Source organism: Halichoerus grypus, chromosome 8, assembly GCF_964656455.1.
Source record: "Halichoerus grypus chromosome 8, mHalGry1.hap1.1, whole genome shotgun sequence".
NCBI classification, from domain to species: Eukaryota; Metazoa; Chordata; class Mammalia; order Carnivora; family Phocidae; genus Halichoerus; species Halichoerus grypus.
In genome coordinates, this window is record NC_135719.1 from 120846801 (window position 1) to 120860647 (window position 13847).

At 54.8% G+C, this 13847-nt stretch overlaps 1 protein-coding gene across 2 annotated transcripts in view; it reads left to right on the forward strand.

The window, feature by feature from the left end:
• The first annotated feature begins 5480 nt into the window (after positions 1-5480).
• The window catches only part of PLEKHD1 (pleckstrin homology and coiled-coil domain containing D1), a 30696-nt gene continuing 22329 nt past the window's right edge, over positions 5481-13847 (forward strand). The window contains exon 1 of one of the 2 annotated variants that reach the window (XM_036107235.2): positions 5481-5722. In XM_036107235.2, the coding sequence (XP_035963128.2) occupies positions 5574-5722 (149 nt within the window). In that variant the 5' untranslated portion in view covers positions 5481-5573. The remainder of the gene's footprint in view (positions 5723-13847) is intronic. The other variant, XM_078053845.1, reaches the window with a different exon arrangement.

Consider the following 13847-nt stretch of genomic DNA (forward strand, 5'->3'; position numbering starts at 1 on the left):
GGCAGACAGACCTGTACTAGAACGGGAGGAGGGGCAAAGGTCCATGGGAGCCAAGCAAAGATAACCCGAGTGATGGTGGTGTGGTTTTAGCCGAATCAGTGCCATACCCTGTGGAACCCAGGACAGGAACCCCAATGGTGGAATTGGGGTCGCAGGAGGGAAAGAGATTCCATGAGAGAGATGATGCTGTAGGAGGGCCTGGCCTACAGCCCAGATCTGTTCTGCTGCTTCTGCTTCTTGGCCCCGTCGGGATGCTTGTGCTGGGTCCAGCCAGCAGCCTGACGCCAGTGCCAGGGCAGCCCAGGGAACCTAAAAGAGGCACATTCCTGGGTCCTTCACTTGGCACCAGCCTGGCCCGCCTGCCCGAGAGTGGGGTCAGGACAAAGAGGGCTGGGAGCTGAAGAGGCGGCACTATGGGAAGATCTGTTCTTGTCCTGGTTGCTGGGAGCTTTTGAGGCCCGATCAGGATGTGACTCCAGGGAGACCCTTGTTACCCCTTCCCTGTCTGAGAATGTCTTCCTGCCCGTTCCTGACTAGAGTGGGTTAAGGAAGACTCTGGCTCACTCTAGCTGAAGTGTAAGATCAGTGAGCTGGATCCCAGTCAGTATTCACACATTTCCTTACCATGGGCCAGTCACGTGTCATGGCCGTGCTTATACCTGTTTCATGGAACAGTGGTGACTATCACATGAGCCTGCAGACTCTGGATAAAAGCAACATCATGGTAATGTATGTTCTTTCATACAGCAAAGGAAATCAAAATGAAAAGGCAACCTAAGGAATGGGGGAAAATATTTGCAAACCATATATATGGTAAGAGTTAATATCCAAAATATATAAGGAACTCCTATAACTCAGTATAACCTGATCAAAAAAATGGACAAAGGATGGAATAGATATATTAGTACCAAGATAGGGCTATTAGTATGGGTGTGAACTGAGACGCTTATGTACAATATAAACACACCCTCTGGTGATTTTAAGGGACAAAATAGATGGTATAATCCCCCAGGGAAAATGCCTAAGCCAGGGATGGTATTGGCTCATGAGGACCAAACCACTACCGTGTTGTTACTAAATGAAGATTTACCAAAAGACACCAAAAGCAAAAGCAAAATAAACAGGTGGGACTACATTGAACCAAAAATCTGCACAGCAAACCAGCAACAAAATGAAAAGGCAACCTATGGAATGGGAGAAGATATCTGTAAATCACTGATCTGATATGGGGCTAATATCCAAAGAACACAATTCAGTATAAAAAAAAAAAACATAATCCGATTAAAAAGTGGGCAGAGGAACTGAACAGATATTTTTCCAAAGAAGAATGGCCAACAGGTACATGAAAAGTATCACTAATCAGGAAAATGCAAATCAAAACCACAGTAAGATACCATTTCACACCTGTTAGCATAGCTGCTATCAAAAAGACAGCAGGTAATAAGGGTTGGCAAGGATGTGGCGGGAAGGGAACTCTCATGAACCGTTGGTGGGAATGTAAATTGGTGCAGCCACTATGGAAAACAGCATGGAAATTCCTTTAAAAAAAAAAAAAAGAACTACCCTATGATCCAACAATATCACTTCTGGGTATAATAACCAAAGGAAATAAGTATCCTGAAGAGATGTCTGCACTCCCATGTTCATAGCAGCATTATTCACAAAAGCCAAGTACAGCAACCACGTAAGTGTCTGTAGAGGGATGAATAAATGAAGAAAATGTGGTACCTATATACACAATGGGATATTAGTCAACTGTAAAAAGAAGGACTTTCTGCCATTTGCAACAACACGGTGAACTTGGAGGACCTCATGGTAAGTGAAATAAAAGGCAAATGCCCTTTGATCTCACTTATGTGTAGAACCTTAAAAAGTCAAATTCATAGAATCAGAGAGTAGAATGATGGTTATCAGGGACTGGGGGTGGGGGAAATGAGGAGATATTGGTCAAAAGGTACAACCTTTCAGTTATAAAATGAGGAAGTTCTGGAGATCCAGTGTACAGCATGGTGTCTATAGTTAATAATACTGTATTGTAACCTCGAAATTTGCTAAGAGAGTAGATCTGAAGTGTTCTCACCACACACAGGCACACACACAAAATGGTAACTATTAACTTGATTATGGTAAGCATTTCCCAATATATACATGTATTAAATCATGTTGTGCACCTTAATAAATGTTGTACAATCTAAATATTTATGTCAGTCATGCCTCACTAAAGCTGAGGAAAAAGATAAAAGCCAAAAGAAAAAGAAAATGTATATTCCTGTCATTTCCCTCATTCTACACATATTTGAGGGCCTATCATGCTCCAGAAATGACTAGGGGAGTAGTAGGCAACCTTCTTGAACTTCATTTTACTCACCTGGAGAATGAAAAATAATATGTATCTCACTGAGACTGTTCCAAACTTCAATGAAATGGATAGGATGTAAACAAGCTACTTAGAACATCAGCTCTAGGTCTGAGCGTGCAGGGCATGCAGGACCCTGAGTGTCTGCCCTTGACTCATCTCACCCAGGTCCTGATAAGATTGAGCAGCACCGGCCCACGCTCGGTCCAGGGCACTGGATTGACCCCAGCTTGTTTTGTCTTCCTCAGAACTATCTGCCTGGCATTCGGCACTCCCACCAGCGAGGGTAGAGAACACAATGGAAGCAGAAACGGCTTCTCCCAAAGCTCACTTGGTATTATCCGGGCTGCTTAGTTGAGGGAAGCAGAAGCCACTTGTGTATCTAGTGGTCCACCAAACTCATGCTGTTTGCCTCTGGTCTTTCCACCCTGCCTCAACCACCATTACCTAAGGGCTGGTCAGGTGTCCTGTGTGTAGAGGGGATGGGCAAAGATAAGTTTCTCTTCACCCCCGAAGAAACGTGTGCTCTATTTCTTCCATTAAAGACACCAAACCTTTCCTAGGAACCATCCGGGCTTGTTCTGCCCTTGGGAAGCGTTTCCTTAAGAATGATTCCAGGTATCCTGCCTTTCTCCCTCCTACAGCTCACGAGCTCAGCACTAGTCCTTCACAAGCAGCCAAAGCTGGTCCTGACCTGATTAAGCAGAAAAGGAATTAATATATTAAAAGGACATTGGCAGGGCTAGAGAACTAGGCCTGACAGAGGTAAAGCTTCCAGGAATGCTGCCCAACATCATGCTGCGGAAGCCCGCTGACGACAAAGCTGCTGTCACCACAGAGCACTTGATGCTGCGGTCTGCGTGTCCCCTGCCCGGGACGGCCACCGGAGCCCCTGTGGCCACTGCTTGCTGCCCGGGGGACCCAATCTCGCAGCCGCACCTCACCCCCAGTCACAGGCTCCTGGAACCACCTTCGCCGGCCACACTGATGCCTATGCAAGCTTTTTTCTTCATGTTTGTCACCTGCATGTCCAGGACCTGTCCTAGATCCCCTGACCCATGAACGCCACACCACAGGCTCCTAACACAAGTTTCCTAGCTTCCATCTGGGTAAAGCAGGACTCCCCAAGTGGGACATTTTCCATGCCTCAGAACACGTGTCCAAAAGAGCCCCGAAGCACGTGAGATGTCCACTTTGCACTCTATCCACGGGCTGCCGTCCTCTTCCCAGTCCTGTCTCTTCCCACCTGGGGGACCCGGGCCCTGGGCCCTGTGTTCAGGCTGGACCTGATGTGTTTCTGCAGGGGCGTGAGCCAGGAGGGGCACAAGGGAATTCAGATGGGCCCCTTTGGACAGTGAGCACCAGGGGATGCAGCCTAGGCCTGGGAACTCCAGAGTTCATTAGGGGAAGGGTGTGGGAGCCCTTTGGGAGACCCCTTCTTAACCAGACTCCTGGAATGTTAGACCTGGGAAGGCCTCGGGGAGCATCTAGTGAGGATCACAAACTCAAATGCCTACAGGGAGGAGCCAGGCAGTTAATAAATGAGCATAGCAAGCTGAGCAAAGGACAATATGGAGGGTGGTGGGTCTGTAAAGAATGCCATTTTAGGCAGTAAAATTGAAAAAATTTTACAAGGTATGTAAATGTTGGTAAGAGAAAGCAGTTGCTTGGGAGGGGGAGAGGGGTGGCAGTTGACTGGACAGGTGGGATCTTTCTGGGGTGATGGAAATGTTCTGCATCTTGTTTTGGCTGGTGGTTACTCTGCGTATACAATTAACAAACTTCGTCAGATAAATACTTAAGATCTGTGCATTTTATCCTGTAATAATTACACCTCAATTTTTTACTTGGGCAAATTAATACAGTATATCTATAAACCGATTTGGCTCTTAGGCGGCCCATTTGCAAACTTGTTCCAATCCGACTCCTCTCTCGCACACAGGAGGAATCCGAGGCCCTGAGGGGGGAAAGGGGCTTTCTCAAGGGCACAGACGTGGCTCCTCAGCCCGGGGCAGGGTGACTGCAGTGTGGTCCGGCGGGCTGCCTCTCACTGCGCAAACTCACTCCCTCGCTTCGGAGCGGAGCCGGCGGGCGGCGCGGTAACACTGCCTTTGCGCCCGCGGTCCCCGGGGGCTTGGAGGCGAGCCGGTCACCTGGAGCCGCGGCGGAGAGGAGCCCAAGTGGATGGAGCGCCGGGCCCCCCGCGGCACCCGGCAGGCGCGCAGATCAATCACGGCCGCCAACTGCGCTGACGTTGGGGACGGGCACTGAGTGCCAAGCGCCGGCGCGGACAGCCAAGTTCTGGGAAGAGGACTCTGATCCGGGCGAGGCGGCGGCGGGGCCGAGTGAAGCCCACCCGAGGGGGGCGGGGAGGGCAGGGAGCCTGCTCTCCGGGCGGGCGCCTCGGGCACTTACCGAAGTGTTTCCTGGCCGGCGCCCAGCCCGAGGAGGCACTGGCATTCCGCTTTACAGGTGAGAGGAGCAGGGCTCTCCGCAGCTCCTCGGAGCTGCCTGAGGACTCAGTTGGGGTTCCAAGCCCCTGTGTGACACCAAACCCTCGCTCCTTGCTCTCCTCTACCCAGCTCGAGTCGGTGTCTGCAGGAGGGACTCCAAGCCCCTCACAAAGCACACGAGTTCCCAGTCTCGGGGCAGGCCCTGCCCGCACGCCAGAGGGAAGCGGGGGTGGGGGTGCGGGGGTGCGGGGTAGAGCGGGGCCCCAGGGGTGGGGGTGGGGAAATGCTGCGGCCGCTTCCCGGGCCGAGCGACCCGCCGAGACCTTCCGCGCGCACGGAGCCCGGCCCTCCGAGCCGGCGCCCGCACTGATTGGCGCTCGCGGACGGCCTCCAGCTAGCTCACCTGCCCCTCCCAGCCAATCGGGGCCACCAGAATTGGGGCTGTCGCGGGGAGCTGGGGGAGATGCTGCCGGCTGGAGGCTGAGCCGCCCTCCCCGCGGAGTTCCCGCCGGGCCCGCCCCAACCGCGAGTCCCAGCCGCGGGCTGCGCGCCCCGCGTCCCCTCGGCGCCGCGCTCCCCGCCCCGCGCGCTTTCGGGCAGCGGGTCCCGGCCCGGGCAGCTCCGCGTCTCTGCGAGCTGGAACGCGCCCCGACGGCGCCTCCCCGCAGCCTTCCGCCGCGCGCCCGCCCTCGCCCGGAGCCCCGCGTCTGTGCCGGCCCCGGGGAGTGGGTGGGCCCGGCCCGGGGCAGCCCCGCCGAGGCAGGATGTTCATGTCCAAGTCCAACTCGGTGTCGCCCTCGCCGTCCCTGGAGCAGGCTGACTCGGACGCGCTGGACATCAGCACCAAAGTGCAGCTCTACGGTGTGCTGTGGAAGCGGCCCTTCGGGAGGCCGTCCGCCAAGTGGTCCCGGCGGTGAGTGCGCCTCCCGCGCCGGGTGACGACCGCCTGGGGAGGGAGCCCAGGGCCTAAGAACCCCGTACCATCCTCTATCTTACCGTCCTGCCTCTGACTTCCTTTGTGACCTTGGGCTCGCCCTATTTCACTCTACCGTGGCTCTCCCTGGAAGATGTGGATGTCAGCCGGGGCCCGGGCTATCTCTGTCGGAGCGCTGGTCCAGCTGGGGTGGTACCACTGGCCCGGGGGCGGTGGGGAAGTCTCTATGGATTGCATCTAAGTCCGAGTGGGGAGGTAGGGTGTGGGCCGAAGAGGTCATGACCGTGGTAAGCGCCATCTGGGTCAGGTTGGGCCAGACTGCCGGGCAGAGGGAGCCCCGTGGACAATTCCAACATCTCCACAAGCCGCCCTCTCCCAGGCATCAAGGGTCGGGCTTAGAGGTGGGGGGGGGGGTCTCCTGTGTCCTACCCGTCTCCCCCACTTCACCCTGTGCTAGCTCCGCCGGGGCGCTTCTGACTCAGGCCAGGAGAGGGAGGAAGGGTCAGGAAGGGTCTGTGCCCGCCCCTGGTGGAATAATGTTGGCAACCCCTCCAACTGTCCCTCGAACTAATTTTTAAAGAATCTGAGCCTTAGGGAAGAGTCTCCAGTGCTTCTGGCACAGAAGCCTGAGAGGAGAGACTGAGCTGGGGCGGAGATGGGGGGAGGCTGAGGGGGCAGGGGAGGGAATGGATGGGTCCTGTCCCAGGGATTGATTTGTAGGAAGGGGTGCTGAAGAGGGTCAGAGCAGCCCCAGCCCTGGCTTTCAGTGCCAGTTTCCCTGTCCCCAACTGAGAGGGGACTCCCCAGATGTCAGGCAGCAGCCACTTTCCACTTATAAAGGGGCCCAGAAGGTACTGGAGGAAGGGGCTTCTTACTGGAGGAAGGTATTGGAGGAATGGCTCACAGCCCTGAGCTTGCAGGAAGCTCCCTGTGCTGGCTGCAGGAGCAATGGATCATCTTCTGGACAGTTTCCACCCTCAAGCCAATCTCAGTTCTGAGATTTGCTATTAGAATGGTCGATAGAGCTCAGACCCTGACCCAGCCTCTCCCTGAAGGTGTGACCCTGCCAGGAAACGAGGAGTGTGTCTAAATGCTCTTTCCCATCCCACTCTGCGTCTGTCCTGGAGCAGGGCCTCAGATACTTCCAGGACCACAGATCACAGAGATGTGGCAGTGGTGGGTTCTGATGTTCTATTTTGATGAATAATTTAATATTTCTACAAGACCATAGAACAAAAGGATCCATGGAGGGTGTTTCACGGTTTACGGAGCTGGTTCCACCTACCTTTGTTGGTTCTGCCAGGTTTCTCTCTGGGATTGAATGGGCTATAGGTTTCTTGCATTCCTCCAAAGTTAAACTTCTCTCTCATCCCCTAAATGGAGGCCTAGGGCAGCGTGGAGGGCATCTTGCGAGGGGCTTCCAGGGTTGGCTGTCTAAGATGCAGTTCCTGAGGGCAGGAGGAGCCTGGTCTCTAGCAGGGCACCCTGGTGGCGGAGGGGAGGGGGAAGGCTGCTTGTAAATTCAAGTACCATTAGCACAGTGCCCCCACGCCCCTCTCTGCTGCCTCAGCTGCTCCAGGCAGCCACTGCTCCCGCCCCACTGGGTCTGGCTGCCTGCCGTCCTCGGCCTGAGTCTGGGTCTTGTCCTCCAGGACTCTTCTTGCCAGCCACTTGCACCTGACCACATCCCTAGTAAATACTAGGGGCCTGTGAACCCCAGGGTCTATCACCTAGGGCCCCTTACCTACAGTGGTGGGGCCCCGGGCCCTGTACCCACAGGTGATTTCAGGGCTGTGAAGTGTCAGGGGCAAAGGCTCCCGGCTCAAAGCACAATGGGGGAGCCAACAGAGGCTGGGAGGCTTTAGCTCCCCCCCCACCCCATACTCTCCATCAGCAGCCCCCACAGCCACTCCAAAAACCATCCAATCTCATTCAGAACAGTGTGCGCTCTGCAAATACAGCTTCAGGTCAAGTCCTCCAGCCTCCTTCTGAGGAGATTGTCACCTCTGTTCCCTTCTTTTATAGGAATTCTGGAGCTGCCACCTTACAAAGAGTCCCCCTCCCCTGGGGTTCAGGAAATAACTAACAGCCCACCCACCATTTGGGGGTGGGGAAGGCATGATGCTAAGCTTAGCCCCCTCTTGCTTCCTGGCAGGGCCCCCTGGGCCCCAGTTCCCCATTTGTGAAATGGAGTCTGGACTTCAGCTAATTAGCGGCCACAGGAAGGCTTGGGGACGGGGCAGCCTAGGCCTGCCTCCGCAGAGCGATCCATGCCCTGGCTGGGGCAGCGGGGGGGGGGGGGCGCGGCGCTGGAAAAGCTCGCACGCCCCATCAATAACGGATGGGCAGGATGGAACCTCTTCTGCTCAGGACCCATCTCAGGGCATGTGCCTCCAAACCATACCACCCAAGCAGCCCTGCCCTTCCTGGGGTGGGAAGATGCCCTCGAGCGAAACGATCCACTTTCTCCCCATGGGCGACCAAAAGGGAAAGGAATCAAAACATTACTTAGAAGAGAGAAGAGAACCTGGGAGAGGTGTCTAGAGGGTAGGGCTGCTGACTCAGTCCTCCCTCGTCCGTGAGCAGTGGAGATGCAGAGGCTGTTGGCAAAGACCCAGCAGCCTAGAGACAAGGAGGAAAGGCGCCGAGAGCACCTCAGCCTCAGCCAGGGTCAGTTGCCGCAGGGCTGGTCCCACAGGCAGGCCAGCTCTCCCAGGGTTCAATCCTCTCCCCAGCCTCTAATCCCTCTCCCAGACCTTTCTGAACAAAGGCGGAGGCTGGAGCCCCTGATGAGGAGGGCCCAGCCAATTCCTGCTGCTTCCCAAGCCTTCTACACTCCTCCTGGGCCCTCCTTCCCCCCATGTAAGCTGCCCAGTGGGGCCATGCCTCAGGGAGCTAAGATTCAGTGTCCACTAAGTGCCAGGGGAACCGTGAGATGGTAGCCCCACTTCCCAGATCTCAGGGCATCCTGCCCAGGTGTGGAAAGATCAATCTGTGGTCACCAGACCAAAAAGATCTTCGGAGACTTTCTTCCCACAGGGATTTGGGTCTGGGAGTTTCATCTGTGGCCCCGAGTACTGTTTCACAGAGATGACATCGCAACACCGAGCTGTCCCCCAGGGCTGAGGGGAAGAGCCTAGCATGTCACCTCCACACACCAGGCTCAGCCTCTTGTGACCCTGGGATTTGTGTCACTTTCTGGCTTACACAGAACTCTGCACAGCTGGAGCATAACTGCCTGTTTCATCCCAGCTGGAAGGTGCCTGCAGACTCTTCTCCTTACCATCAACTTGTGTTCTTCAGACTTCTTCCAGCGGGACAGTGTGCTGGGAGGGGCCAGGTGGCAGCTGAGGGAGCTCCCCAGATCCTTCTGTTCGTTCCCCCTGCCCCTTTTGAGGTGGTGGCATCAAGGTTGCCCTGAGTCCTTAGGTTAAGGGGATGGGCATAATCTCACAGCCAAACAATGAAATAACGCTCATTAATTCAGGCTTCACTGCAGGAATATGATGATTCACGGCAACTAAGCCTTCTGAAGTGCAGTGAGTTAACAACACGAACAAGCCATACTTCCCTCACCCCCCCAAGCCCAGGAGCTGGCCCTCATGGCTGTTGACGTCCTGTTTGAAAATGAGTCTCACAGGAATAGGGGTCAGACCTCAAGCAGGACACAAGCAGGCAGTTCGGGCCTTGGAAATAACAGAGCAGCTTCCTTTGAGAGTGGCTCTGGCCATGCGGGAAAGCAAAGCTAGGCTCGGAGGCAGGCGCTGAGCGCCGGGACCAGCTGCGTGCGCCAGGCCGAGGCCGGCAGCATCGCACCTCCCTGGCCGCCAAAATGGAGGTGGATCGCACTGTGGTTCTTCAGCTGGGTCTCATGGAGGACTCTAGAGGTTTCTTGACTGTACCACAACGGAGTGGGGCTCTCAGGCTCTACCCACTTCACCCAGTGCCTCTGCACTCTGCTCTGTTTTACATATTAACCTTGTCTTTACTGTGTGGCTTGAAGAATTGCACTACCATTTGTAAAAAGTCCCTCGGACTTGATGATGTCTACATAAACTCCAGCTTGTCATCGGGAGTGCCCTTCACAGCTAGGATTCCTGCTGACCTCGCACGTCAGACCTAACACCACACATAGGCCAGGATGAGCATCCCCTGAGCCTACCAGGCCACCCGGCATGAACAGAAAGGGACATACACTGGGGGCTGTGTCATTTCTACCTTCCTTCTGTCACTTCTGAAAAAAGGACACTTCTGACAAGCTGCCCTTCCCCGGCTCTAGGATTTACCTGGCCCCAAACCCCACACACCTGTTCTCAGTGCCTGAGAGGCCCAGGGAGAAGGGAGAAGGGGTGCTGGTCCTATTCTGGAAGCTTGTGCCTGGGGAAGAAGGGGTGGCCAGGCTGGCTATCTGCCTTCCTGGGAAGTGTAACCCGTGGGGAGCTCATCTGTCCACTGGGTTCTCGCTGCCCTCTCGAGAGTAAGTTATAACTGACCCAAGGTGTAATCCCACGTCCTGAGGAAATTCAAACCTGCACCAGGGCTTCTGGTAATCCTCAAGAGGCTCTGAAAACTTGTTTCCTTGTTTATGGATTACTGTGCTGTCCGCTGTAGGTGGTCCTCGTTGCAAGAACTCAGCTCATCCCTCCGTCTCCCCGGCCCCCCTTCCCCACCACCACAGGGACACACCCGCCTCTCACACAAGGTATTTGTGAGTCTAGTAGGCTATGCTGAAGAGAAGGTTTGGCAATGAAAATGGCGGAAGAGGCATTTAAATCACAGAAGTGTGAACACTGCCTCATTGAATGCTGGCTCCTGTTTTCCCAAGCCTTCCAGATACCCCGTCTTGCCATCCCCGGAGACGGGATTGTTCACCACTGGCTCTTGACACTGTAGGACGCAGACTTGCACATCTTCTCTCTCCTCTGCACTCTCCCATCAACCCTCCTCCCCACGGCGAATTTCCCCTGACTCCAACTTTCTCTCGCTCCGTGCTCCAAGGCCCTTTCTGACCCCGACTCCCAAACTTGGCTTTTGCCTCTCCAGAGAGTAAGGAGCTCAGCAGAGTGGATCCCTTTCTTAAACAGGACCTGCCCAACTTCGAAGGTACCTGTGGGTCTAAGCATGCTGCCTGTTCTCTCGATTCCAGCGGGATTGATCATGAGGCCAGTGCTGGCCATCAGGCTCTGGCCGAGCCTCGTTGCATTTAGAGCACCAAGGAGGGGAGTAAAAGGTGGAGGCAAAGCTTAGGAAACCCCTCCCGAGTTCCCTTGTTCGTGTTGGATGGCAGCGGTGTCCACCCCGTCACCTAAGCCGGCAGCTGCGCTCATCAGCAAGAAGCAGCCTCACCCTGCTCTGGTCCCTGCTTCTCTCTTTGACCTTCACTCGCCCCCTACCGCCCCTCCCCCACACCACTGCCCATCCCTTTTCTCCACTCCTCTGCCGGTAATATCAGACATGTTTTGATAACCTTGAACACATGATTCTTTACATGTGCTATTCCTTCTGTCTGGAACGCATCTTCCCCTTTGGCTTGCTCCCAGATTCCTGAGATACTATTATTCATCCTTCAAAATCCTGCTCAGTTGTCACCTCCTCTCAGAGAATCCCCTTGGCTGGACACCTAAACCATCACTCCTCCCGGTCCTCACTCTTCTCGTACCTCATAAAACTTGCAGCGTCAGCCTTTAGCCGCGTGCTGTACAGTGTTCCAGGATACGCCGGTATTTGCAATGTACAGGACACCTGGTGCTTTCTAATCATCCCAGCTCCCCCTCCTACCAGCTGTGTGAGCTAGGGCATATTACTTAACTTCTCGGCACTCCAGGTACCTCACCTTGATCACGTGAGGAGCGAGTTAACGCACGTAATGATGTTGCCTGGCACAAAGGAGAAGCTCGATAAGCATTAACTATTTTTTAAAGGATTGATTTCTACCCCATCTCTCCTGTATCTGCCTCTAAGCTCCTCGAGGGCAGGGAGTCATCAAGCCCCAGAGCCGCACTGAGGACTTGGACATACCTGGTGATTCCTTAATGCTCCCTGACCTGAGCTGACCGGGAGCTTGCCGTCACTCTGCCGGGATGAGTACTAGGAAGACAAACAGTCATTGCAGGGCAGGAGGGACCAGGAGGGACCACGATGGTCAGGCGTAGTGATGAGGAGGACTGGGCATCACAGAGCACAGCAGTCGAGAACGTGAGCTGTGTCAGCGGACCGAGCCGACTTCCAAGTCCGCCACTCACTCGCTTCTTAATCTCCGTGTGCCTCCGTTAACTCACGAGGATCCAGAACCACACATACCTCCATCTCTTAGAGTCACTGTGAGAGATTTATAAAGATAATGCCAATGAAACACTTACCAAAGTGAGCGTCCTGGCACCTTGCAAATGCTCCTTCAGCTGGACGTGCAGAATACCATCCTTTAGGCCTGAGAGAGGAGGCCGTGGCCTTAACAGACCCCTCCCCTCACCCACATGCTCTGGGCTGCCCCCTCCCCGGCCTAGTGGGGTGACTAGTGGGGCTGATGATGAGAGGCCTGGGGCTACAAAGCTCCTCCCAGGCCTGAAGTTGGCCCGGGATGGAAGGGTGGGCTTCAGACAGGAGGGAGGTGCCTGGTGCTTGGAGGACAGGGGCTGGCCGGCTGGGCTGGAGCCCAGGCCTGCTGCCAGTAGGAGCTAGGAGAGGGCCAATGGGAACGGAGGCTAGGGCAGGCTGCCGCAGACACTGAACCTGATCATAATAAATATAACAGCAGTAATAAAAGTAAGCGTTTATTGAATATTTACCATGTGTCACAATATGCTACGTCTTTATGTGAACAAACTCATTTACTCATCCCAACAACCCTAAGAGATGTAGCTACTATTATTGTCCTCAGTCACACTTGGACCTGAGGCCTGGAGAGATCAGGTGACTTGCCCTGGCCACACAGCTGGTAAGTGGCAGAGCTCTGACCTGTGGCTCCCCAGCCTCGGTGCCTCCTGCCTCTGGCCTGGTGGTTCCCTGCCCGATGCTGGCATGAATGGAAGCGGCTCCGAAGGCGGGGTGGTGTGGGAAGTAAGAGCAGGGACTGTGGTCTGCGGGTTCCAATCCCAGCCCCACCTCTGCCCTAGCTGTGTGACTTTGCACACGTTATTTCACCTCTAGGCCTCAGTTTCCTCATCCGTAAAGTGGGAACAAAAGTCCTGCCTTCCAGGATTGTGACATCGATCAAATACTCGGGTACACTTACAACACTCAGCAGGGGAGCCAACACATGAGAACAGCTAAATAATGGGGATCGTCTCCAGCCCTGGCATAGCCCGCCAACTCCGCAGGGCACAGAAGGAGATGCCCCTGGCTTGCAGTCAGAATGAGAGTGTCAGGGAGCAAGGAGATTTTGAAGAAAGGGACAGGAAGAAGTGTCCTTCTGTGCAGGGGCACTCAGGTCCTGGGCCCCCACCTGCTGAGAGGAGGCTGAGCATCATCAGCTGGAGCAGGGGGCTGTCACTGAGACAGGTTTATGAGTAAAGGTGGCTCCTTGGGACCTGGAAGTGTGCTGGCCAAATGTGCCCTTTTTTGGGCAGTACTCATCCGTGCCAGCTGGGGAGTCGCCCTCCTCCTCCAGGTTCATGCTCCCAGGTTCAGGCTCCTCTCCCTTGACCTTCACTCCCCCCCCCCAAACCCAGCTGAGCACCGCTGGGACGAGGTTGGGCTTGGCATGCATGGTGTGTCAGCCCTTCATGTGCCCTATTATCGGGTCCTGCTGCAGCGATGCTGCAAGCCTCGCAGTTCCTTCCAGAGCCCGGCACGCTTCTCAGGGCCTTTGCCCCTGGGGCTCCTGTGCCGGGAGCATCTTCTCAAATGTCACCTTCATAATCAGGCTCTCCCTGACCACCGTGTTTAATAGCAACCCCCCCCCCGCCCCCCCTTACTTATCCTGCTTTATTTTCCCCCTAGCATTTATTAGCATCTGGTAATAAATAAATCTTATTTATTTACTGTCCGCCTCGCCATGCCACACACTCACTCAAGTATAAGCTCTATGGGGACGGGAATATGTGTCTCTCTTGCCCACCGTTCTCTCCCTAGCACCGAGAACAGTGCCTGGTACACAACAGGAGCT